This window comes from Chinchilla lanigera, unplaced genomic scaffold (genome assembly GCF_000276665.1).
Source record: "Chinchilla lanigera isolate Chin_1 unplaced genomic scaffold, ChiLan1.0 scaffold00001, whole genome shotgun sequence".
In the NCBI taxonomy this organism is placed as follows: domain Eukaryota; kingdom Metazoa; phylum Chordata; class Mammalia; order Rodentia; family Chinchillidae; genus Chinchilla; species Chinchilla lanigera.
This window is the reverse complement of record NW_004955402.1, coordinates 2,772,779-2,799,682: the sequence shown is the minus strand read 5'-3', so window position 1 is coordinate 2,799,682 and position 26,904 is coordinate 2,772,779. Positions and strand designations below refer to the sequence as shown.

At 39.0% G+C, this 26,904-nt stretch overlaps 1 protein-coding gene across 3 annotated transcripts in view; it reads left to right on the top strand.

Annotated features, from left to right (window-relative positions):
- The window catches only part of Ankrd12 (ankyrin repeat domain 12), a 94,431-nt gene continuing 67,527 nt past the window's right edge, over nt 1-26,904 (top strand). For 2 of the 3 annotated variants that reach the window (XM_005372606.2, XM_005372604.2), the window contains exons 1-2: nt 1-133; nt 23,817-23,954. In XM_005372606.2, coding sequence (XP_005372663.1) covers nt 23,868-23,954 — 87 coding nt within the window. In that variant the 5' untranslated portion in view covers nt 1-133; nt 23,817-23,867. Of the gene's footprint in view, nt 134-23,816; nt 23,955-26,904 lie in introns of those variants that run through there. The other variant, XM_013515845.1, reaches the window with a different exon arrangement.

The following is a 26,904-nucleotide window of genomic DNA, read 5'->3' as shown; positions in this document are numbered from 1 at the left end:
ACCGGCGCCCGCCTCCCGCCGCCGCGACGGGCGGGGCGCGAGACCTCGGGGCGCTTCGGGGGCTGCGATCGCGGTCTGAGGAACCGTGTGGGTGACGCGTCCCCGAGGATCCCCAAGCGGGGAACGGGCCGAGGTACAAAGAGGTTCCGGAAGCCCAGCTGACAGCTGCTGTAGCAATCACAGGCGAAGGCTGTTCGGCAGGGGAAGTTCACGGTGTTGCATGAGTTGACATCGTAGGAAACGGGTACAGCGCTGCGGTCGCCGGCACTGTCCTTTCCCCGGGGCACCCGCGGCTCCACCGCGAACTAGGGTGAAATGTGTTGCAGATCCAGTGATCGGAAACGCCTTGGGATTCTCTCTGATCCTGAAGTTGAAATGTACCCGCTTTCGCAGACCTTTTTATTTTGAAACGGTCTATACGAATTATAAAGGAATGGGAACTAGTCAAATAGCTGTTTTTGAGTAACTTAACTGTTTATTTAAAACATATGCCCAAGTAGGCCGTTAAAAATCTTGGGCACTGATCTGTTTCAATTTCAATTCTGATACAAAGGCTTTCCTGGAGATTAGCTCAGAACTGGCAGGACATATGCTTTATTGGTGCCAAGTGGCTTAAAAGCAAAATGAGATAGTGTTGACTGTGAAAGATGAAGACGTGTGTTAACTAATCTTGTTGAGAAAAGTCTTAAATTTGGGTTAAAAGCAAAAATATATGAGGATTTGAAATGTTTCCCCCAGAGATTAGAGACAAGGAGAAAAAGATTTTACTATCCTTTATAATTCCTGGGAGCACTAACTGAATTTTTGAAGCTGTACAGACAGCTTGAAGCAGGCCAAGCTTAACTACTCAGGAATGCGTTCTATTTTAGAGACAGGCAAGGTGTTAAAATGAGAGAAAACCAGAGCGGTAAGTGTATTCAGGGAAGCAAAATTAGTTCAAACTAGGATGCTTTTAATATTGTTCTGTAGTCGTCGTTAAAAATTTGTAGTTAGAATAGTTTTCGAACTGAACAGAACTGGAAAAGTGGAAATCGCTGGGTGTGTATTCCATGAAGGATATTCGAACGGAGTAAAGGGAACAAAACTGTTGAGACAGGAAATAACTCCGTAGTTGAAAGTACGTTTTACCTTCTCTGATAGTGCTTCTTTAACCTCCAAGGAAAAAAAGGCTGAAATGTCATTTGGAGATAAATGTCCAGTGGGGAATGGAATGAATTTAAAGGGAAGATTTAAAAAAAAAAAAAAAAGATTACGGTGTTACTTTTTTCCTATAGAAATTGTTGTAAAATGTGAGATATTTTTGAGGTAGATTAGAGAAGTAGTAATCAATTAGGATATTTAGAAAACACAGGTTTTATTTTCTGAAAAGCATAAAGAGCAGTGTAAACATACTCAGTTTTTTGGTATTAGTAGTTAAATTTTCTTTAAACCATTCTTAGGTCGTAAGAGCATTATTTCAGTCTAAAAAGAAGTGGTCAGTGAGGTTATTTCCTTCATAATCCATAAGCGGTTTAGATTCCTCTCTGTATATAAACTCAATGATATTGAAGTAATGTCTATTATCAGATAGGCCTGAAGACTTTCTCTGTAATTGCTTAAGAGCTCTTGACACTACTTTCTGCCTTGGAATTTGTTGCTGACTCCTTGTAAAATGTTATGCATTGTAAAGGATACAGTCTTGGATACTGGTCCTTAGAACTAGACGAGACGTCAAAATTTCTAATCCATGTTCCTCTCATTACAGCTGAGAAAATGAAGGGCCAGGTAGGTAAAATGACTCCCAACTAATGTGTAGCTAGTTAAAATAGTCCAGTTTGGCCTAGAGGTTTCTTTTTGTGAGAAGCTCTGTGGCCTCTTTTCATTGGAAGTAGCTTTTTGGCTTCGTATTTGTTTTCTTGGTAGGGTATTTCTGTGTAGTTTAGGCTGTCCTTGAACTCCCTGTGTAGCTAAGCCTGCCTCAGCCTCCTGAGTGACAGAGTGACAAGCATGCGTCACCATGCTTGGCTGGAAGTAGCTTTATAAAGTAGTGAAGAGAACATTGAAATGCATGTGAGAAGGCCTGGATGAGAAGGCCTGGGTTTAATTCTAGATTCGTCATTTCCTAACAGTGCTTTTTGGCAAATCCCATTAACCTTCAGAACCTGGCTTTCTTCATCTCCCAAAATTAATTTCACACACAATTTACAGGGTTGGAATAAATGAGTTTCTACTGTAGTATACTGTACTCTATAGAAAGTACAATGTATACTGTACTGTAAACTTTTTATAGGTAAGAAATAGTGATATAATTTTTAAAGGAAATACTTTTTTTTTTTGAGGCAGCATCTCCCTATGTAGTTCAGGCTGGCCTTGAACTCACTACCTAGTGCTGGCTGACCTCAAATTTGGGGCAATCCTCCTGCCTCAGCCTAGTGAGTGCAGGGATTACAGGCCTGCATCACCATGCCCAGCAGGATGTACAGTTTTTTAAAGCATACTGAAGTGTTCACATCCCTTGGTTTTGCTTACCCTCGCTTTGTTTTCCAGCACCTACTATTTCACAAATAACTCCCTGTCGATACATTTTCTGATCCCCACTTAGTTCTAATCTTAGAAAAGCTGCTTAGGAACATTTTAAATATTGCAGCTGTTAAAGCCTGCTTTCCCCTGGAGAATATAAATTTTCTTCGTATAGGGTTTGAAAACATTTTTGTATACCCTCATGCATGCATAATCTGTTTAACAGACAGTGGCTTTTTAAAAGTAATAGTGAAACTATCTTAACTGTGTTCATTCGCCTCTTGGTGTTTCCAGATATGGCAATAGCAGGAGATAATTTCCTTTATAAACTTAGTTAACGTCATCTGGTAGATCTAAAACATAGAAGCATTTAAAAAGGGGTTTTTATTTGTTGCTGGTGTTAAATTCAAATTTTTTTCTAGTGTCTTTTATTGATAATACTAGAAATCAATATGTCATATTATAGTATTTCATAGGTGATCAGAATATAGCCTTGGAAGTAAAGGTGCTGATAAGTACAGCAAATTGCTGAGCACTTAGAGTCTCAGTCTGTACTCAGAGTTTTTAAGTGTGGTGTTCAGGTAATTCTCACAACCCTGTGACATAAATACTGTTGTTGCTCTAACAATGGCAGAGGAAACTGAGGTTGTGAGTAGTTGTGTGATGTCAGATATTCACCAGCTAAATAATAACAGATTCCATTGTCCCTTTCCTAACGCATTTCTCTGTGTTTTGTCTCTAATTAAGAGTGCTGAGATAGTTCTGAAGAATCTTTTTTTTGTGTGTGTGTGTCTTTTTGAAACAGGGTCCCGCTATGCAGTTCATGTTGGCCTTGAGCTCACTTTGTAGCCCAGGCCAGCCTCGAACTCGCAACAAACCTCCTCCTGCCTCAGCCTCCCTAGTGCTGAGATCACAGGCATGTGCCATCGCACTCAGCAGTTCTGAAGAATCTTAAGGCAGTGTTGATTTAATTTCAGACCCATGAATAGTGCTTGGGGGCCACCTATTCCACCTTGTAGTGGGTAGTCAGAAAAGAGAAAATTAGTGTCTGAGGAGCATCACAGGAAATCACCAGCAAGCCTTTCTATGAGATGCCAATAGAGTGGTTGCTGTTACTATTTTCCTGTGGGTTGTCAGAAGCAGATTATTCTTACCAGGTACAAAAGACTTAGTTGTTAATGTTACATTTCGTTATCCTGACCAGCTACACCTTTATGTTCATGTCATTCGAAAGAGACATAATTACTATGATGGAAGAAAAAAGGTAGCTAACGAAAGTCATTTAGCATTTTAAAAAAACAAATACAGCAGTAGAAAATTAGAGTTTGTCCAGGCTAGAAAATAGCACCCAAGATTAAGTTTTTTCCTAGTGAGACCCTCCAAAATTCTACCTACCATATTTAAATTTTAACTTCAGGCCTTAAAAAATTATGTTTAAGGCTGGCATGGTGGTGCATGCCTGAAATCCCAGTACTCTGGGAAACTGAGGCAGGGTAATTGCAAGTTTGAGACCAGCCAGTGCAATTTAGCCAAGATCCTGTCTCAAAAGATAAAGGATTGGGGATGTATCTCAGTGCTTAGGCCCTGGGTTCAACCCCAGTATAAACGGGGGGGGGGGGGGGGGGGGATTGGGAAAAAAAAAAAGCCCAAATTGGATTTTTTTTTTTTTTTTTTGTCTTTGAGAGGGTCTCCCTATGCAGTTCGGGCTAGTCATGAACACACTTTGTAGCTCAGGTTGGCCTCGAACTTGCAACGATCCTCCTGCCTCAGCCTCCCAAGTGCTGGGATTACAGGTGAGTGCCACCACGCTCGGCTTTATTCCAAATTGAGATGAGGGAAATTAAGCTGCAAGTTACAAGTGGAAGTAATTTCTTTTCCTTTGGCTTTTAAAAATTCTGAAAATCTTTAAAACAACATCTTTGGGCAATTTCTTAACACCTGTTTATTGTACCAAAGTTGATTTTAAAAATATACAGTAATATTTTACCTTTTTGGTTATCAGTTTGTATTTAGGCCACAGTTGGGGGAAGTATTACAAGTATGAGCAGTAAGTGCATTTTTGTAACTACCTTACTTTCTGAAAGAGTTGGCTGTGCTTGCCATTGCTTTAGCAATTTCAGATTGTTCTTCCTTCTGTGTAGGAGTTTTATCAGCCTCCTGACTTCCAGTGGAGAGTGGAAAACATGTATGGGTCTCTCTTCTGTGGAGAAATAGCTATATTGACTCAAGATGAAAGAAAGACAGTACCTTAAAAATTACAGTGCTTTGTAGGTCACAAGTACTTTTATATCTGATTTCTTTTGAATGTCATAACTGTAGGATGGGCAAAACAAAGTTTGTTGGTAATCTGATCGTAGGAAACGATGAAATGAATCTAGGTTAAAATTATTTGGAGTAATAGACTTTCTGAAATTCACTCCTGAAAGAGGATTAGAAAACCGAAAAGGAGAGATATATATTTTTAATTTCTTTCTTACCAAACATATTGTATAGAGCTTTGTTTGTCTTCTGTTGTACCTCAAGTAGGGTAGAAGTGAATGTTAAAAACATTCTTTATACAATGCTGCTAAGGAGTGGTGATATTAAAGACAATTAGAGAGGAAAATTAAAATTTCACACACTGTTTCTTGCCAGAATTTGCAAAAGAATATTATAACTAGAATAAAACCGGGGCTTGAAGCCACTGCTCTTATACTAAAGTCTCACAGCCTGAGTTAAAATAAGACCTTTTTACCAGAGTTAATTCTCACTATTTAGAAGTTACTTAGTGATGAAGGGAAAGAACTTTATGGAACTTCCAAACACTACTAGGTACTATTAGTTACTGTCATGTAGGGGTGTTCTGATACATGATGAGAGGAGGTATCTTGCACATCTAGTTAAGAAACACTTGAAAAAGCTGTCAGTTGTATCTTCAACTCTAGGTTTCATTACTCAAGAACTAACTTGAAATTTAGGAGTATTATATAAATGCCAGCCTATTTATAGTTGAGGTGCTCATCCAGTAGTGGTTATTCAACCTTCAAAAGTTATCCCTGTCTTCCAAGATTTGTAAAAACTTCTCCAGAGTGAACAAGAGATACCCTGAAAAATGGGCCACTCGATTCAGACGATTAGAATCAGTCAATTAGAAGTATTAACTGAATTTAAAAAGTATGAGGAAGAGCATTCTGTTTCAGCTGTAGTTGAACAGGACAAAAAATTCCTCTTCATCGAGTTGCTGTTTGTCCTCCTGTTGTTGAAAGTACCAGAGTGGTTGGCAGCGAAGGGCTTCAACCCCCTTCCCTTTGTGCTTGTTCGCCCTTCAGGACTCCTCCTCCTCCTCAGGTGTTAGTGTTCTCTTGCTTTGTAAACACCCAGTGCAAATAAATCTGTACTCGCAGGTACTTACAGGCTTATATCTGTGTTCTTAAATGTAAATCGTTGCCACTTTCGTTTTACATTTTACATTTGAAGGCTTTTATCTTTGGCTGTAAAATACTTAGAGGAAGTTGAATCATTAGCTCATACACTGGGAAAAAGTGTATTTACATTTTCTCTTCTGTAAGTTGACACTTCATACCATTTGGCTATTTTTCTGTCTTTATTTCTTACGCAAAACTTGTAGAAGTAGCAATCAAGAATTTAACTTTCTAATTAAGTTTCTTACATAACAGAATTACTGTGTGCTGTTGTCACAAAAAATATGTGATAAAAAGGTTAACAATTCTTCAACCTCCTTATGCGTGCTCTCATATTTAATCTATCATTTCTCTTTTGCATCATAACTTTTACATAGCACTGCACCCCTTCACAGTCCCCACCACAGACTTCTTTCCAGACTCCTACCTTACTGGGGTGGTGACTCTTTAAGCTCTTTCACTGTTCCACTCACACTTCTAGTCCAAGGGTTTCTCTTGCCTCTTGTTTCTGTATATTCTTATGTGTTAGCAGAAAACAGTGAAAATTCTTTGAATACAGGGAGGAATGATTGGAGTGTCAGACTTGAGTCATATTCATTATGAAGTGCTAATTGATAGGCATAATTACAAATACTTAATAGGCTAAAAAATGTATGAAGTTCAAGTGGGCAGTAAGGAGATTGTTGGGAAGCTTCTTAAATTTTAAGATTTTTGGCATAGTAAGCATGAATCATAGCATGAATCTGAAGAATTCTCTGCTTTGTGGATCTTGACATCTAGGAGAAAATAAATTACTTAAAACAAGGATGCGAAGTTAGGAAAGGGCTCTGTGACTATTTTCAAGTTGTAGATTATTTTGGTGAGTATGTGTTCAGAGCACAGGACCTGTGGGCTTTAGGCTCTGAAATAGAAGTTTCCAAAAAGGCTGAGAATCGCTGATTTGGAAGTTTGGGTTCAGTTTTTGCTGTGGAACTCTTAACTCTTAAATGGCCCTAAATTGCTTTATCAGACTTTATATAGTGCATTTCTTTTAGTGGATCAAGTTGTTTAGAATTTGTATTGTCAGTGAGTTTTCCTTTTTTTCTAATTCAGAAATATTTGTGTGGTTAATCAGGAAATGTATTTTAAAAACAAAACCAAATTTTCGCTTACTGTTCCCATCGGGGTTTGAGTTTTCAGAGTACCAGGCTTTTCATATCACTGAGCTGTCTGTGGCTGTTAGAATACGGTGTAACGAGTTCAGTCTGTTTCAGTCCCTCGCTACCTCATTCCTCCTTGTTATCAGCATTTTTGGTAGGAAAATAGGGTGTAATTCTTAATTGCTTTGGCCAGAAGAGGTACAGTGACACATACTATTTACTGTTAATCAGTTAGGGTGTGATTTCCTGGGCGTATCCTGGGATGTGCAGTTAGTTGTCCTGAGTTGTTGCATATACCGGTGGTGGCAAACCCATGGCATGCGTGCTGCAGCAGTCTGTTGGTATCTTTGAAAGCTCTGAAGACTCACCATCACTGGATGGGGGTGGTGGGTTTATATTTGAGCATGAATGGGAGATAGAAAAGGTGAGGTAGCAGGACAGGGTTAAGTAAGGCTCAGACAGTTGAACCTTTGTATGAAGTTACAGAAGGGACAATTTTAGGCTGTAATGGAGTAGTGTAAACACCTACCAGAGTTGGATCCGGATGGGAATGGTGTGGTTTGTGAACCGAAAGTTGTTTCTGTTACCAATGCTCTTTTGTAGGGTACTGATTGCAGCTCTTCATACTGTGTAGAGAGTTTGGTAGAGGGAAAGATGTTTTTGGGATCACAGGCTTATATTGCAGGAGTGATTATTGTAAACCCTTCTTTTTTTAAAATGGCCTTTTATCCAAGTCTATTTTATTTTATGTACTACAGTTAAAATTACACCTGTCATCCAAGCAATTAAAAGTTCTTTTTGTTCATTTAAGGCTAAGGTATGTGTGTATCATTTTTTAAAAAGTAGTAACATGAGATAGGGTATGATTTGTGATTAAGCTGTAAGTAGTACTTAGAATGTTAGCAGGCTTATTCAAACTTGTTGTGTTGGAAGGATTAGCGGTAATAACTTACCTTTTGTGTGTAGGGGGTGGGAATGAAAGCAATTTTTTTTTTTTTTTGCCCTTTTTGAGAAAGGTCTCACTATGTAGTTCAGACTGGCCTTGAGCTCACTTTGTAGCTTAGGCTGGTCTCAAACTTGCAACAATCCTTCTGTGTTAGCCTCCCGAGTGCTGGGATTACAGGTGTGCACCACCACACCCAGTGAAGCAAAATGAAAGTACAAAAAAATGTTTTTAATTTGAAATACTTTCCCTCCCTTTTTACCACAGTCCCCATGTGAATCCTTGTCCCTTCCTCTTTTTGCATAGGCTTTCCCCACAGTGGCTCTCCCCTTTAGTTCTGTGTAAATCTTTTTCTTTCTTGAAAGTTCAAGTGTGATGTGTTCTGTGATGCCTGACCTTTTCCATCTCTGTTGTGCATATGAGGTAGAACTATACCTTGAAATTCAGTGAAAGGAAAGTTAGACTTCACTACATTAAATGCATAGCAGATTTGACAAAGCAGACATGCGAGTAATCAAATAAAATAATCATTTCAGAAAATTAATCTGGTAGCAGTAGTGTGGAGCAAGAGATCTAAAAGGAAGTGAATTGCTAACTCATTTTGATTAATCCCTTGTTCCTACTTATGGTTAGATTTTTCTTGACCTAAGTTTACTATTTTGCAAGAAGAGTAAGATGACAGCAGAATTCTTAATTGTGGGTATTTCTTGGTTTTCAGGATTTGGGAGATTGTGTCTGGTCCCTTTCTGTAAGCAAGGTCCCTTTCTGTAAGCTTTTCCCACTGTTGACAGTGAAGTGAATGAGTGGTGGTTGGTTTTCTACCTCAGTGCCTGTGATTATCTTCAGCTCCCAGTACAGGAAGTGCAAGCTGCCTGGCCCTGCTGTCTAAGCTGTTGCAGCCCTCTGCTGGTGTAGGGCGGGTACAGCAACGTTGGTCTCCAGAATACCAGGAGGAGGCCATTATTCAGCAGCCGGTTGGAAAGCCTCAGGTCCTTAGAAGGCGTTTTTTACCAACTCTCTCGGTTACAGAGCAGCGTTTTACTTACCCACCTTTTTCTAGAGGGGAAAGCATGAGCACGCACACACACACATACTGCCCAGGGCAGGTAGATCATTGTAAGCACAATTGCTTATATTGTTTCGCTTACAAAATAAATACTGTCAGAATGGAGTCCTCTACACTCAGTTGTCTCTCAGCGTCCAAAAATCTTTCTAAAACTAATCTGTAAATAATATCTAATGAAAATTTTATTCTATAAACATTTGAGGTGGTGTTTAGTTATTACTATTACATGGTAAATACAACAGATAAAAACGTGTTTATTTCCAATGCATTTTTACTTATTGCTGGAGCTAGAAGTCTAGCTGTCATTCTAGCCTTCTTGTGTTACTCTCCCACTCCATCTCACAATCTGATCATTGTGTTTTAAGTGGTCTCCTTATCTGTCATCTACTTCCTTTGAAGTCCAGCTTCCCAAGTTTCACCAGCGGCATCTTTCTAAACTGTTGGAATTATGTCTCACGCTTTTAAAAGTCTTACATACTGGTTTTTGTCAGCAGTAAAGTTTAACTAAAGGTGCTTCATGATGTGATCTTTTCCTACTTGCTTTTGCCTCATTTCCTACCTCACCGTGCTTTAGTTTATTACTGTCCCTGTATGTAGCCTGCCTTCTTGTGTGGCATGTGTGCAGACCTGTATATGCTTATTTCTCCAGTGCCCCAGCCCCGTCCACATCTGGTTACCTCACAGCCCTCCCCAAGGCTCCATTGTAATGCTTTTCCTCTTCCTTACCCTGCCCCTGGACGTGCACACCCAGGCTGGGCATCCCTTTGTGCTCCTATTGTTATTCTTACTATAGCACTTACTGTGTTGTATCCTAACTTGTCTTTTGCTGCTGAAAAACTTCAGGCTAGGATTGTTTTGTTATTCTTAGTTTCATTACGTGGAAGATAGATGCCTATTAAATATTAATGAAAGACTAATTCCTTGAGCAAACTAGGTTACTGTAGCTAAGATGAAGTACTCACAGTCAAGTAACACGACAGATTAAATTTATTTTTGCTGGAGTTTTGAGGAGAGTTAGTCCTGTTTATTGAGTATACTTTTCATGATGCATCTGTACTGAGGAAAGGAAGGCATGAGATAAAGAACAGAATTTTAGACCTGGAATGGACCTTGTTTAAAAATGAGAAAACTGAAATCCGGAGTTCATTAGGACTGTTACGTTGCAACTAGAACCTTTCTTCTAATGCTTTTTTCTTCCTCTTCCGTACTTCCTAAATATATTTTGCCTTAGACTTAGCTAGGATTAGCAGATTTGAGTTGTTTGTATTTCAAGCAATTGAAACTAAAACAACTGCACTCTAGGCTTCCCTTCGTAGAATTTTAAAGATAATGTGCAAATACAGCTAAACCAAACTGACCCATTTATAATTTACTTTGTGTAACATTTTGAACTAATCTGCCATGTGCAGAGTCCTGAAAGACACAACATTTAGCAGCACCAGTCAGGAGTGCAGCCTGTACTTATGGATTGAGCTTGCACCCTGAATCTTGTGCTTCCTTCCCTGTTCTGGTAATGGGCTTAAAAAGTACGTAAGTTCTTTTTACTTCTTGCCTTCTACTGCTGTGTGAAGGAAACTCTGACCTGTGATCTCATTGTTCTTTCCTCTTGGGTTCTATCCAAAATAACTGTAGATCTTCAGAACAAACCAAGTAGAAGTGAGAAGAGTTCCCTAGCTACAGCTTAGGGGAAATGTTTTATTTTTTATTATTATCAAAGTAATTCATGTTTAGTCTAAAAGATAAAATATATAAAAATTCCTTAAGGGCTTTTAAGAACTTTTTTGTTCGTTTTTGTCTTTTTGAGACAGTTTCCCTATTCAGGCTGGCCTTGAATTTACTTTATAGCCCAGGCTGGCCTCAAACTCACAGCTGTCCTTCTGCCTCAGCCTCCTTAGTGCTGGGATTATAGGCATGTGCTACCATGCCCAGTTTAAGAACATTCCTTTAAGGGCAGTTTATTGTGAAGGATTGCGGAGCTTTGTGTTTTCTCTTTTGGTACTGGGAACTGAATCAAGGATCTCACATGCTGAGCATATGCTCTACCCATGTTTGTACTTTTGTCTTCATCTTTTGCATGCTGTGTGCTGTTCATTAAATTTTGTGGGTTTTTTTTTTTTTTTTTTTTTAATGTTATTAATTTGGCCTGGAATGCAACCATTAGACTCAAGTGGGAAAATGTTAAAGAATAGCTGCCAGAAAGCGCTGTGTTGAAAATTAACCATCACTTACTTTGGGAGCGGTTTTGTTGTGGTAAAGGATGTATTTCTTTTCCGTAGACTGAATTTAAAGTGAGCTATTGTCATTTAAATGTCTTAAGTAATTAGGGGAAGGGTCCCATTTATATCTCAGAAGCATGATCATTTATTTTGAAGCCTTTCCAGTTTTTTCCAAACCGCTTTTCGTATGTGAGGAAATTAAGCTGTTTGTATCTTTTAAATATGCAATACTTCAGTATTTGTCTCATAGCTTATTTTTTGCATGTGCAGAAACAAGCACTATGTATGTCTGTATTTCATAATTTGAGCTACCATTTTTGTGTTCATAGAGAAATATCAAGATTTAGAATGAAATTGTTCTAAACTTCTTATATTCAGAATTTTGGGAAATGTCATCTGGTCTAATTTTACTTTAAAGAAGAAGCAAATATTGAGAAATGACCGAGGTCGACTTTAAAAACAAAATCAGTGGTACATCTCAGAACAGAATCTTAGACTTCAGGCTCCCAGATCAAATCACAGAGTGATGGTCACTTTCCTAATTGAATGTCCATTACGAACCGTTGACTCTGTTCCTGTGACTTGGTCATTTACTAGCTACCTTTTTCCTCAGTTCAGTTTTGAAGGAACTGTTTTTACTTCCCAAACAGTTTTAGTAGACACTGAAGCCAAGATAAAGTTAGGAACTTCCCCTACACTCACAGTTGTAGCCTTGCTTTCTTTAGGTAGGTTCCTAAAGTGAAAAAGAAGTCAAAGTCAGCACAGAACAGAATGTGAAGTCATAGCATAGAACAGAATGTGAACAAACAGGTTAGTTTTTAGTGTATGAGATTTGATGTACTAATAGAACCCACCAGCCTAGCACTGGCGGAGATGAGGCTGGGCTCCATTAGTAAAATCCCAGACCAAGAAGACAGTTACTCATACGTGGGACCTAAAGCACAAATCCAGCTACCAGGCTAAACTTACAGTTCCTGGTAAGTTTTCCTATCTTCTTATTTTCAGCCATTTCTGTGGTCTCTTTTTAAAAATGTATGTGTTTAAATTCTGTTTGCCTACCCTCAAAGACTAAGGATTTACTTTTATCATCATATGCGTATTTACACCTACTTACTTATTTACATTTATTTTTTAGACAGGGTCTTGCTATATGGTACAGGATGGCCTTGAACACACTATGTAGCACATGCTGGTCTCAAACTTTGGATCCTCCTGCTGTCTCTTGATGTCTGGGGACTTTAGGTGTGCCACCACACCCAGCTTATATTTTCTAAAAATATTTTTTCTGCTTTCTGTTACAGGATTGAATATTCTTTTGTTTTTAGAGCATGCATTTGATTTAAGTCATATTTTTGTGCATTTCCACAGTGAGTTTCTTAATACGTCTCCCTTCTAAACCAGATAAATACTTCAAGTGCTTTCTCAGTTTCCCACTCCTCTAGTTGCGCTCTCACCTGTTTTGCCAGTAGGCATGCTGATGTTTTCTGTAGAATCTTAGTTCTGGATTGTTATCTTGTCTCTGGTGTTGCTTTGTGGAATTTTCTGATGTCAGTTTCGTTTCTTTTCCTATTTGTGTGACCAGCATTTCCTCTCTAGAAGATTTCAAAGTTTGTTTTATCTTTTTACATTTCACCATAATGTATCTGAGAGTAATTTTCAGTCTTTAATCATTTGACAAGTACCTAATTTGTTGGGAGCCTACTGTGTGCCAGGATGTATCACAGACATTTTAATCTAAGGTCTTTGATCTTTCCTCAGTTCTGGGAAGTTGTTGATCATTTTCTTCAAATACTATATTTTCTTTCTCCATTTTTTTTTTCTCTGCAGCTGTACATAACTTAATGATGAGGCTGTGCTCTGAGAAATGCATAATTAGTTTATTTTGTCATTGTGTGAAAATCATGGAGCGCAGCCAACACACTTCTATGTGGTATAGTATTATACTAGGGTCCACTGTTGTATATGCAGTCTGTTGTTAACGAAAATATCTTTATGTGGTGTGTACATGGGTGGATATGGGTTCTGTCACTTCTAATTTCTTGTCTCTGTATCTCTTAACTTTAGTATTTTACCATTTCTTGATCTCCTAGGACCATTCTTTACTTAGTCTTCTAGCTCACTAATTTATTCTTTGGCTTATCCATTGCATTATTAACCTAATCTATAGAGTTCTTTATTTCAACCTTTACATGTTCATAATTTATATTTCTTTTTGGTTGTATATGTCTGGTACTTGTAATCACTCTTCTGTTTCTTTGAAATTTTAAAATTTTTATTAAAAAAAGTCTTTATAAGTCTATTCCATTAGCTACATTTTATATAGTATAGATAGTTTAGATTGAATGTAAGTTTTAAGTATAGGTTGGACATGGATACCTGTAATCCCAGCACAGTAAAAGGCTAAGGCAGGAGGGTTGCAACTTTAAGCCCAGCCTGGGCAATTTAGTGGCTTAGCAGGACCCTGTCTCAAAATAAAAAACAAAAAGAATTGGAAATATAGCTCAATGCAAAGGCCTTGGGTTGATTTCCCCCGTACCATAAGAACAATAGTTTTAAAATGTATGTTCAGTAAGAAAGTTTTTAAAAATTTCAAGGAGAGCAGTGATACCATCAGATATTTAGTTTTAATGAAAAGATCATTAGTTGCTGTGTGTGTGTGTGTGTGTGTGTGTGTGTACATGAATGGAAGCAGGGAGCTCATTTTGAAAGTTTCTGCTAGGTAGTGGCTCTAGATTAGGATGGAAGCATACAAATTAAAATGCAAAGATACAAATATATCTGTTTAATTAATTAATGTATTTATTTTGGTACCTGGAATCAAACTCACGACCTCACACTTGCCAGGCAGGTGCTATACCTCTGAGGCATATCCCTGGCCCACAGATTTATCTGTTTTAAGTGAAGAGACATTCCATCTATTAAAGTGGAGAAGATGGTAGATAGGAAAGTAGTATAGAGGAAAGATTTGACAAGAAAAATCAAGAATTCTCTGTAGTCTTTTGATTTGGTATGCCTGGTAGGCACCTGTCTTTTACTTTTCTCATTGCTAAGACAAAATGCCTGACACCCAATGGTAAAGGAGGAAATGTTTATCTGGCTCAGTTTGTAGAGGTTTCAGATTGCATTTGGGGGCTCCAAGGCAGGGTGGCATGGCAGGGGACATCACAGAGGAGAAACAGTTCATAACAGGTAGAAGGCAGCAAAGTAGCAAAGCAGTAAGAGAGAAGTGACAACATCAGCCCTCTTTCTGTCCTTTGTATTTTATCCAGGCTACCTGTCCTTGGGTAGTACTCACACCCAGGGTGGGGCACCTTTATTCCTAGCATTGCAGCATGACCCAATCCCTGTATCACATCCTTAATCGCAGCGTCACATACTCTAGATCCAGCCACCTTTAAAAAGCCCCATCTGTGACTGCATGAGGCTTTGGAGAGCCATCTAGACACAAGCCATAACAATATCTGTGTGAGCATATCGAGTAGGCAGTTGGACATATAAATCTGGAGCTCTAGATAAGGTCTAGGACTAGAGATACAGATTTGAATGCTAATAGCATATTAATGGTATTTAAATTAGGTTTCCTGACTCACCTGTTCAGATAATGTGTGAGTGAGAAAATAAAAAGGAGCCCAACATCAGGTGCTGAGGCACCTCAACTTAAGAGGAGCGATTTTTAAAGGAAGCAGCATTGGTGGCTTATTCTATCATTTCCATGATTTTCATTGTAAAAATAGAGTAATTTGCTTAAGATTCTTATAAATTGATACTTAGGGCCTGCTTGGTTCCCCTGGGCATACCTAGTAACATTTTCTTTAATGTCTTTGCATGCTGTCTTTACATGTAAATTCCTAGAAATTTACTTACTAGGACAGAGATTGTATTTTTATTTTAATGGTTTCTGCCAAATTCTTCTTTGAGAAAGATACCCCAGTTTTTATCCCTAATAGCAATTTATGAGAATGCTGCTTTTCCTGAATCCTTATCAACACACCTTTATTCTTCGTCAGATTTTAAGTGAGTTGTGTCATTATAGTTTTAAAACTATGAGTTTGAATATTGTAGTGGATTGATAACTGGTGGTCAGCTTATAACCCCCAGCTGAACTGAGTAAGCGTGGTGCTGAGTGTGGGAGGCCCACCTGGCAACTTTTGCCAGCAGCATAAGAGGCAGAACTGGAGAAGAAGAAAAAAGGCTTTTGGGAACTAGAGAGGCTGTTGGGAGCTGAAAGAGGCTGTTGGGAGCTGGTAGAAGCTGTAAGGAGCTGTTGGTTGTCTTGGAGGAGCTCGTCATGCTGGCTTTCCTGATGAACTTGGCTGCTTTCATCCTCTGAGGAGCTCGGGACCTTGTTGGCACTGAGATTGGCTTTGGTTCACTTTGGGAGAGCTCTGGTCCTCACTTTGAGCATTGCTTCCTGGCTCCAGAGAGGAAGATGGTCCACTGCCAGTCTCCTGAGAAGCTCGCTGCATTGGCCTCCCTGATGGGAACTTGGCCGTCTTGATCATCAGAGGAGCTCTGGACCTCACTGTTGCTGAGGATGGCTGTGGTACCTTTCGGGGGAGCTCTCGTTCTTCTGAGCATCACTTCCTGGCTCCAGTGCAGATCCCTCAGCCTGCTAGCACAGCTCCTTTATCCCACTGGCACAGACTTCCTAGATTCCTCCACTGACCTTTGGGCCTTCCTAGCGCAGATCTGTGAAATAGGGCTGCATGAGATACTATTATAGGCTCTAGGCCTCCAGGTAGACTCATGGGAGGGAGGTATTGTTAATAAGCTCTAGGTCTTAAGCTGGACTCATGCAGGACATTATCGTGGGATCCAGGCCTTCAGATGGATTCTTGGTCTGTAGTGTGTGGACAGATTTCCTGCACTCTTTTGTATCTCTTTCTTTGGATGACTATTACAAATAATCTTATAAAATATGTGTCCTGTATTATATCGTGTTCCCTTGCAAAATAAACCCCAAACCATGACAAATATGTATATGTTTATGCATCATTTTTCTTTTTTGAACTCTTTTTGTCTTCTGATTTTTGTAGTAAGTTTTTCATTTGTTTTTTGTGTATATGTGTGTGTGTATTGTGTGTGCATGTGCATGCAGACACTTTTTTGATTTGCAGTTTCAGTGCTGCTATGATTTAATTGTCATGGTTGTTTCTTTGACCTAGACCTAGGTAGCATCCTTTTTATTTATTTTTTTATGTTTTGTAGTAGCAAGGATTAAACCCAGGGCCTCACACATGCTAGGTAAGTCGTCTACTACTGAGCAACATTTCTAGCCCTTTTGTATATTTTTTATTTTGAGATAGTCTCATTCAGTTGCCCAGGCTTGCTTCAGACTTGCTAGGGTCCTCCTTCATCCTGTCTCTGGTGTAACTGTGATTACAGGCATGCACCAATTTATCCAGCCAATATGACATTTTTTAACTTGTCAGAACTCTAAAACTCTCTTGATGAGAGTTGCCAAGATAATTTTGAAAAAGAAAAATAAGAGACTAAAATCAATATTAGAAAACTACAACAAAACAACAGTATTTCCTTGAATTACCAGTGATGTTGAGCATTTTTTCATATGTCTACTTGCTGTTTGTACTTCTTCATCTGAGAAGTGTCTATTCATTTCAAATGCCCATTTTTGGAAGGGGTTTAATGAAGAGGGGGGGGTCTGATTTTTTTTTTCAGTTCTTTATGTATTTTAGATATGTAAAAAAAAAAATTTTTTTTTTTTTTTGTACCTGGAATTGAACTTAGGACCTTGCGCTTGCCAGGCAGGTGCTTGTGCCACTGAGCTGTATCCCCAGCCCTAAAGTCTTCCTAATAAGATGAGGTCCCAGTTGTTGATTCTTTGTGATAGTTCCTGTGCAATTGAGGTTTTGTTCATAAACTGCCTACATTTAGGTCTTCAAGAGTTTTACCTATTCTGTCTTCCAGCAGGTTTAATATTTTAAATTTCTGCTTTAATACTGTTTTTAGATTTTTTATTTTAGTTCAGTGCATTGAGAAAGATATGGGTCTAGTTTTAATCTTCAGCATGTGGAAAGACAATTTTTCCAGTACCATTTATTAACGAGGCTATCTGTTCCAGTCAAGGAGACTAAATTTGGCTTCTTTGTCAAAGATAAGGTGGCTGAGTGTGGTTGGAGTTGTTTCTGCATCTTCTATTCTGTTTCATTGATCCTAGGATCTGTTTTTTTTGCTAGTACCATGGTGTTTTCATCCTGGCAGCTTTGTAATGTAATTTCAAGTTGGGAATTGTGATGCTCCTTGCCTTGCCTTTGTTGCCCAGAATTGCTTTTGCTATTCTAGGTCTCTTCTGGTTCCAAATGAATTTTAGGATTGTTTTCTGTAATTCTGTGATTTTGTGAGGTATGCTGAAGAAAGTATGGTTTTTATATATAATGGCATACTACTGTGGCTTAAAGAAGGATGTACTTGAGACATTTTTTTTTTTTATTTTAAAGATAAAAGGAGGGAAACATTAACAGACATACAACATTTTACAACATATCACAAGCACAATACAGACAATACAGAGTTACAAACAAAGTGGTAGGGAATTAACAATGGTGGTTGTATTACATATTGATATCTTCAAAGACTTGAGACATTTTTAGATAAAGGAATGCACCTTGAGACCATACTTTCAAGTGAAAAAAATGTGTATAAATATCACATTGTTTCTCTTGTGTGAGAAACCCAGAGAGTAAATAAGGACCAAAATGAATGCTAGACATTGGGCAGTAGGAAGAAAATGTTCAAATAGGAAGTGGAACAAGGGACGGGGGAAGGAGAAGAGAAGGAATGGAAAAGGGGAATAAAAGAGTAGAAGGGGAAAAAGGAAAGAAAACTTTTGTAAAGGGGGAGGGGAAGAAGGGTTAAAAAGAAGGGAGGGGAATGGGAAAAAAAGAATCAAGATATAACACACAGGGTCAAAATTCCGTATGATGAATGTGATCATTATTTAATCAAAAGGATATCAATAAAATTAATTTTTGAAAAAGAATGTATTTATGTACACTTTTATTCTTAGCAGTAGTTTACTGTTGCCAACAGGTGGAAACAATTTTTAAGTGTCTTTTAATAGATGAAATGGATCCGTAAAATATGTTACATCCATACAGTGTGATACTAGCCAGGTTAAAAAGGAAAGGATAAGCAGCTTCATCCTGTAGCATGTGTCAGAACTTAGAAGTCATGATGCTAAGTGGAGTGAGCCAGGTAGAAGTCCCACTTGTGTGAGGCCCCTAGAGTAGGCTCATTTTTTAGGGAAAGTAGAATGGTGATTACCGGAGGCTGGGAAGACGGAAAGGTTTTGGAGGTCTGTGATAGTAAAGGTTACACAACAGTGTAGTGTACTTAAGGCCACAAAACTGTACACTTAAATATGATTAAATTGGTAAATTTTTGTATATTTAGTCACAATTTTTTTTTTTTTTTTTTCTTTTTGAGACAGGGTTTCACTGTGCAGTTCAGGCTGGCCTTGAACTCAACCTTGTAGCCCAGGCTGGGCTCAAACTCAAAGCAGTCATCCTGCCTCAGCCTCCAGGATGCTGAGATTACAAGCATGCACTATTACACCCAGCACAGTTTTTTTTTTTTTAATGCAAAAAAAAAAAAAGCATAAATTTTCTTCGTTTAGAAATAGGAAAATGATATTACCACTGTAGGAAAATGGTAAAGGATGTTAACAAAATTTTAAGAAGGAAGAATAGAGAATAAGTGGCTATAGAAGAATGGAAAACTTTTAATAGTCAGATTAAAGAAGCTCAGCAACCACCAGAATGTGAGATAAGATATTGACTTGAACTTGGAACAAAACTAGAATGGGGCAGAGTCTTATATAGAAGGAAATGCTGTAACAACAAGTCAGTGTGAGCCGGGCATGGTGGCACACACCTGTAATCCCAGCATGAGGGAGGCTGAGGCAGGAGGATTCTTGTGAGATTGAGGCCAGCCTGGCCTACAAAGTGAGCTCAAGGCCAGCCTGAGCTGCGTACAAGACCCTGTCTCAAAAAAAAAAAAAAGTCAATGTGAGGTGACGTGAGGTGGAGATAAGTGATTTGCTCTGTAAAGAGTGGAGAGAGTCGCTTACTGAGTTCAAAACCATCAAAATTACCTTGAGAACGTTCTCTTAAACTCTTTACTTCAGAAGAGTTTTAGATTTATAGAAAAATGAAGAGATCAGAGTCCTACACCACACAACAATATCCTCTATTACTAATAACTTACGTTAATATGATACATTTGTCAAAAATGATAAACGTCGATTAACACATTGTTATTAACCAAAGTCCTTATGTTATTCAGATTCCTCTAGTCTTAACTGCTGCACCTTTTCTGTTTTAGGATCCCATCCAGGATGCCACATAACGTTTATCCACCATGTCTTTTTTTTAGGGTTTTCTTGATTCTGAGACTTTCTCAGACTTTCTTTGTTCTGGATGACCAGCGTTATACTGGCTGTGTATCGGTGGGATGCCTCACTGCTAGAATTTGCCTTCTGTTTATCTCACAATTAGGCCAGGGCTGTGGATGTGGAGGAAGAAGATCACAGTAAATGCTGCTGTCATCACATTTCGAGTACATACCATCAGTATGACTTGATCGCTGTCGGTGTTACCCTTGATCATGTGGAGGGGGCACTCGCCAGGGTTCTCCACAGTACAGTTACTCCCTGCCTTACATAGGAGTTAAGGCTCCTCTTCTTTAGAGCAGAGTATCTACATAAACTGCCTGTAATTCTTCATGGAAGGTTTATCTGTTTCATTTACTTATTCAGTCATTTCTGTAACTATAGACTCGTGTTTATTCTTTGGGCTGTAATCCGACGCTGCTTTACTTACTGTGTTACTCTGATTTTTCTGGCTCTGCCCATGGGACTCCTTTCAGTTGACGTCCACATGTCTCTGACTTGTCCCCCTTTTGTGTTGATATGTTAATGTGTACTGTTTTGAGCACCTTCTTACTTTTTAGCAGTGCAAGATTTTCAGACTTCTCTTGTATACTTTCTGCCTCCCTCCTAGGGTCAGCCGTTTCTCCTAACAACTCTGGTTTCTTTTATGAAAGTACTTGTAACTGCTGTTTTGGATGTTGTCTGTCACAGGGTTTATGTGTTGAAAGGTTGGTCTGCAGTGTGTTGATGTTAGGAAGTGGTATCTTTAACTGGGGAAGACTGTTGAAATTGGTTAGGTGGTTGTGGGTACTACCATCCTTAAAAGGAGTAAAAGTAGCTTTCAAAACAGTGGTTAGAAGAGGTGGACTCATCCCTGAGTTGCCTTCTTGTCTGTCCCACCACTTGATGCCATCTACCTCTACCCCCTCACATATCTGTAACTACCATGCCTTTGATTGTCTAGAACTGATGGGAATAAATCTTTTTCTCTTTCAAGTACCAGCATGAGCTGTTTCATTAAAATAGTGAAAAAATGAACTGTCAGCTTGTTGCATCTGTGCTTAGAGTTCAGGTAAATTTTAATATGTAATCTTTTTCAGCCATCACTAAGTTTGGATGTATTTTGTTCGGCTTTACTCTTTCTTGCTATTGTGGGGACAGAACCCGGGGTCTCATGCATGTTAGACAACACTCTACCAGTGAGTTATCCTCTCCCTCAGTTGCTGTCACCTCTCCTTGTTCTCCTCACTTAATGTTTTAAAAAAAACTTCTACAGTCCAATAAAAAGGAAGCTACCCTTCCCCTATGCCCTAACACTTTGATAGAAATTAACTCTTAAAGAATGAGTACTACCGGGCATGGTGGGGCACGCCTGTAATCCCAGCACTCTGCATGCTGAGGCAGGAGGATCGCTGTGAGTTCCAGACCAGCCTGGGCTACAAAGTGAGTTCAAGGCCAGCCTGAACTGCACAGAGAGACCTTATCTCGAAAAGACAAAAAAAAAAAAAAAAAAGAAAGTACTGATTGCCTCCTAGCTAGCTATGGAGCTGAGTATATCTGTCTGATAACTTGGGAAAGGTTTGCTGACAGACTTTTGTTTTGATCTCTTCTTGCCCAGTCAGTAGAAACTAAAGAATAGTCTCTGTGCTTTCTGAAATTGCCATGAAGAATTTTTCAAGTCAGATCTGAAGTTTCAAGATAGAGTGACTAGAGCAAACAGAATAAAGTGTTCAGAGCTTTGATTCTGGAGGACTATAAAGTGATGATAGTCTTTCTGTAGTTCTTAGAGGAATCCTTTGGTAGACTTTCACTCTCCCATGTATAATCTATACATCATAACCCAAATAGCTTCACAAATTCTTTTTCTGTTCCCTAGAGTTTTCCTTTAGCCACACTGCCAATTAGAGGTTTTTCTTGCCCTATTGTGCAAATGGTCTATCAGTAGTCGTCTGTCTCTGTAAGTCAAAGCCCTCTCCCACTGAAGATCCAAACTACAGCAGTGTTACAGTATGTCTGTGCTTTCACTGTCTGATGGCTTGTTGCTAGTGTGTGGATTGATAAATTTCATATATTGCCTACACAGTCTGTGTCCAACCTCTGTTCTGTTGGTACTTGGTAACAGCTCCGTTTTACTGCTTTGGCTTAGTCTGCTTGGGTGATCCTCTCAACTGAAGATGAGACCTGCTTCATTCTTCTTTTTCAAGCTCTATGTTCCTTTCTTTCTTTCTCTTTCTCTTTGTTTCTTTGTCTTATTGAACTAACCAGTGTTGAATAGAAATGGTAACCAGATGATATCTCATTGTCAGTATTAGAAGAGAAGGCTTTCAAGTTTTCTTGCAGTTCTGGTTTGCAAAGATGTTTATTATTTATGGATATCGAGTGTTATCAAACAGTGTTTCTTTCCTGAGTGATCTTTTTTTGGTTTGTTTTAATTAATACAGTAATTGTATAGATTGATGAAGCTAGCTTTGCATTTCACAGGCAAATCCCTCTTGGTCGTGGTGCAGTATCTTTTCTGTATATAGTTGGATTTGTTTTACTAATGTTTTGTTGAATTGGTTTTTTTAATAATTACAAGCTGTAATTAGTGTGTAGTTTTCTATTCTGCTTTGGTTACAAGGGTAATGGTGGCCTCATAAAATGTGTCCCTGTCTCTTCTTCAGGAGAGTTTGTAGAATAGGCCCTGTTTCTGTATTTAATGTTTTATAGGCTTCATCTGGACCTGGAGTTTGTCTTTACTATGAATTTAACTTCTTTAATAGATGTAAGGCTTTTGAAGATGTCTTTTCTGCAGTGAGTTTTGGTGGCATGTGCCTTTTGAGGAATTTGTCTATTTCATTTATGGAATTTATTGTATAAAGTTGTTAATAAATTTCTGTGGCATTGCTTTTTTCTCTTTTTTTTTTTTTATCCTTTTTTCATTGCTGGGGATTGAACCTCAGGGCGTCACACATGGTAGACAAATGCTTTACTAAACTATATGCCTAGACCTTATGAGAGTTTTAATGTTGTACTATATTGTAATTGGACTCTGTCCCTATCACTACACTATAGTTTTGGTAATTCAGCCCAGTGCATTTAAGGCATTTTTGTTTTTAGAACCATGGAAAATTTGAAGACCATAGCAGATTTTATTAATACTTTGCTGAGGGTGTCTGAGCTTAATAATTTAGATACTAGAGTGACAGCTTATTTAGACATGTGATACCATTTATAGAAAATGATAGCACAACAGAATTGAAAGGCTCGTTAGTCATTCTGCCTGCTGTTGTGGTCCCAGTGATGTTCCTCTTGGCCAGGAGCCTCAGTTTAATCTAGTACTGTATAGCTTTCTATGACTGCAGAAATATATATCTCCACTGTATGGTACAGTCATTGCTTTTAATTTAATCTAATTTTAATTAATTTAAGTAGCTGTGTGTACTATTAGATCTTTAGAGCAAAATGGGTCCAGCCTCATAGCTTCCTTTTTTATATGTGAAACCTCCTTCTGGGATTTTTTCTGGATCTCTGCATAAGCTTGTCATAGCATAAGCTTCTGGGAGGAACTCTAAGCTATTGAGTCAGCTTACGGAGTAAGAGAGAGAAGCCTGAACAAGTTGGAAAGAAAATGATGCATAAAGTGATCATTACAGTTAGTGCATGATAGTAATATCACTGAGTAAGTTGAGAAAGTTTTAAATGCCTGGCATGTTTAATGAAGGAAAGGAACTTAGACTCCAGGGATTTTTGAGTAAGGAGGAAGACCTCAATAAGTTAGAAGTTGTAAATTTACTGATCAAACCCATCAGCTTATTGGGTGAATCTTTAGAAACTACCTTTAGATCAACAGAGAACTACAAAGAAAATTATTTGGAGAGTCCATCTCCATATCCATGCTGAAACAAGAAACTCTTTGCCACTGCTTCTACTTCCACTGCTTCTGGATATTGAAAGCTGCAGATGCTACTAGGCAAGGGAAGGTGTAAAGAAGTGTTTATAACAGTGAACTGGATCAAAAACATTTCATTGAAACCTCAAATCATGGATTAAGTTGTCCTAAGAAAATAAGTTATCTTATAGAGACATAGCAATAACAAAATTATACTAATTGTGGCATGTAACTATAGGTGAGAGTCTGTTGTGTATGATACAAACGACCCCTACCTGTCTTTTCTTTACAGATCCAGGATGAGAAGACTGAATAAAGAAGAAGCTAGCTGAACAGCTATAAAATGCCCAAACCTGGGTTCACAAAAGCAATTCAGAGTGAAAATTCTGACAGTGACAGCAATATGGTAGAGAAACCATATGGAAGAAAGGTATAAGACTAAAGTTTTTTGTGTGTTTTCGGAACTGGGAAAGCAATACGCAGTTTAGTATTTTCAGTAATTACTCAAAATAAAAGGCAACATGGGGGGCTGGGGATTTAGCTCAGCGGCAAAGCGGCTGCCTGGCAAGCGCAAGGTCGTGAGTTCGGTTCCTGGTACCGGAGAAAAACCAAAAAAATAAATAAGTAAATAAATAAAAAGGCAACATGGATGCCAGATATGTTCGCTGTCATTACTGTAACAAATACCTGAGATAACTTACGAAGAGGAAGGGCTTATTTTCATTGACATTATGGAAAGTTTCAGGCTTCTGGCCTTCAGCAAAGCAGAGCATCAGCTCAGGGAGATGCAGACTCGTTCACCTCTTGGCCTGGGAGTGAAGCAGAGAGATGAGAAGGGCTAGTTCCCACTGTTCCTTTGAGAGCGCACTCGCAGTTACCTAAGATCCCAGCTCGGCCCCACTTAAAGGTTCTGCCCGCTCCTAATAGTCACTCCTAATAGCCTTTAGCACGGGCGCCTTCGGGGGACATTCTAGATCTAGACTAAAGCACCAGGTAAATCCAAACCATTTATTTACACCCTTCAGAAATCAATTGGGTTCCAGAGGATACAGTTCTTCTCCACTCCCTCAGATGTTCATAATTACTAAGTGAGACACAACTACTAAGCTGGCACCATCAGGGAGTAATCATTGAGAGGGATCAAAACACTCCAAGATGTTGCAGTCATTTGGCATTTCTTCCCCTACTTCCTAGTGGCAAAACACGCACGTAGTAGTTACTTCATTTTCCAAGTCTGAACCCTGTGGGTAGACATAATTTGTACATCCTCGGTATCTCCATAATAGAAGACAGTAGTGCCTTAAAGAATTGCTGCAGAGAAATGGCATATTGCTCTCATAGTATGTGCTCAGTAAGGATCAACAGTTTCTGTTGTTATTAATCATTCCTAGTGACCCTTGACCCATGTTACCCTATCTTTCTCCATTCCTGTTAAAACAGAACCTTGATTTGGACTTCTACAGTTGTCTCCTAACTTATCTCAGTGTCTCTATTCTTTCCTTATTTGTTGTTGTACATATATTTGAACTTTTTGGTTCTTTAAAAACATTTTTAAAAAGCCATTGTTTATTGAAGGGTGTTGGAGGTGTTCCCAGTTTGTAGCTGACAGATCTGTGCAGCCAGTATCATAGCCAGCTTTGGAGCGTCTCTCTCCCTGTGAGGAGACCTTGTTGCCCATTTGCAGTTGGCACCATTCATGCACCACTTCTAGGCAGCCCCAGACCTGCTTTAAAATCCAAGAAGGGTAAGTTTTCCAGTTGTGTTCTCTTCTAAACTATTCCAGACTCAGGGTCCTTGTTATGGCCATGCACATTTTACGGTTAGTTTGTCAGGTTTTGTAAAAATAGCAGATCGGCAAGGAATTCCTGCTAGGATTTAGATAGGAATTTTATTGAATCTGTAACTCATTTTGTGTAGTGTTGCTGTCCTAGCAGTATAGTCTTCCAATGCACAATGGACTTGCTCCCCACTTACTTATTTTTCAGTCTTCCCAAGTGATGCTCAGTAGTTCTCAGTGTACAGATCTTTTGCTTCTATGTTTAGATCATTCATAAACTTTTTCTGTTTTTGTTTTGATTTTGTTTTTGGGACAAGAGTCTTGCTCTGTCTCAGGCTGGTCTTGAACTCATTATGTAGCCCAGGCTGGCCTCAAACTTGTTTTGATCCTCCTGCCTCAGCTTCCCAAGTGCTGGGATTACAGGTGTATGCCACCATACCTGAATGTTTTTCTTTTTTTATTGGAATTTTTTTTTTTTTTTTAAACCAGGAATTGAACTCAGGGCCTCTTGCTTGCTAGGCACATGCTGTGCTGCTGAGCTACATCCCAGCCCTGAAATAATTTTTAAAGTATTAGAAATCTCACAAAAAACTTGTGTTCACATAATAATTGCAAAGATGACTTTATTTTACATGGGACATAACAAGTCCTTGGAGAACATAATTGATAGTCTTGTGAATGTTTTCTATAGAAAGCCTTTCTGGACCTCATTGTGGTCCAGAAAAGTCTACATTTGTAATCCCATGAAAAAGTTACTGGAATTGTAATAAGTTAATTTCAGTCTACCACTTCCAGTGCAACCCATGGCGAGAATAAAGACACTAAGGCATATTTGTGGTTGTAGGGAGCCACAGGGGTCCTAAGTCCAGTCAGAATAATGGCTAACCAGAACAAAGGCCTCGACCCAGGCCCAAAGCAGATTTTATTAATTCATAAAGAGGGGAGCTGCTCAGGATGAGTGACTGTGAGAATGGCGGGAAGTACTTGGGCAGCAAGTGTGTGAGTGCTGTGAACTGGGCTAGGAAGGAGGCCTGAAATCACCTCTGCGATATGCAGAGAGAGAGATGCAGAAAGAGTAATCTGTATATTACGGGTTGGAGCAATATGTAGTGTTTTGGGGTTGGTGCTTCTGCTTTGCTTAATTTTTCAGGCCCTGAGAAGTCATAGCCTCTTTTCTTGAGGCTCATTCTCAACCAGCAGCGTGGGACACAGCCTAGCTCACGCATACTACTCTGGAGCTACAGGGCTTCACGGCCCTGCCGCCATTGCTTTAATGACTACACATCAGCACCTCTCTAGATCAATTTGCCTTGCATAAAACCACTTGAGGGATAAAGACAGAACTTAGCCGGCTCTGCACACATCAACACACGGAAATAGGGCCAAGTTTAGCCAAAAGGGAGATGAGTGCTCTTCATTGAAGGAGAGTCTTCCAGGTGATCCTCCACAGCTTTCCATTTAACATGTCACCTGGTCTCTTCTAACTCACATGGCACTGAATAGCATATTACATGGCTGCGTGGGAGAACGGGCATTTTGGGGTTTTCAAAAGGTCTTTTACATTCCTAACAGAGGTTCTTTTCTAAGGCAAGACTTCGTTGCC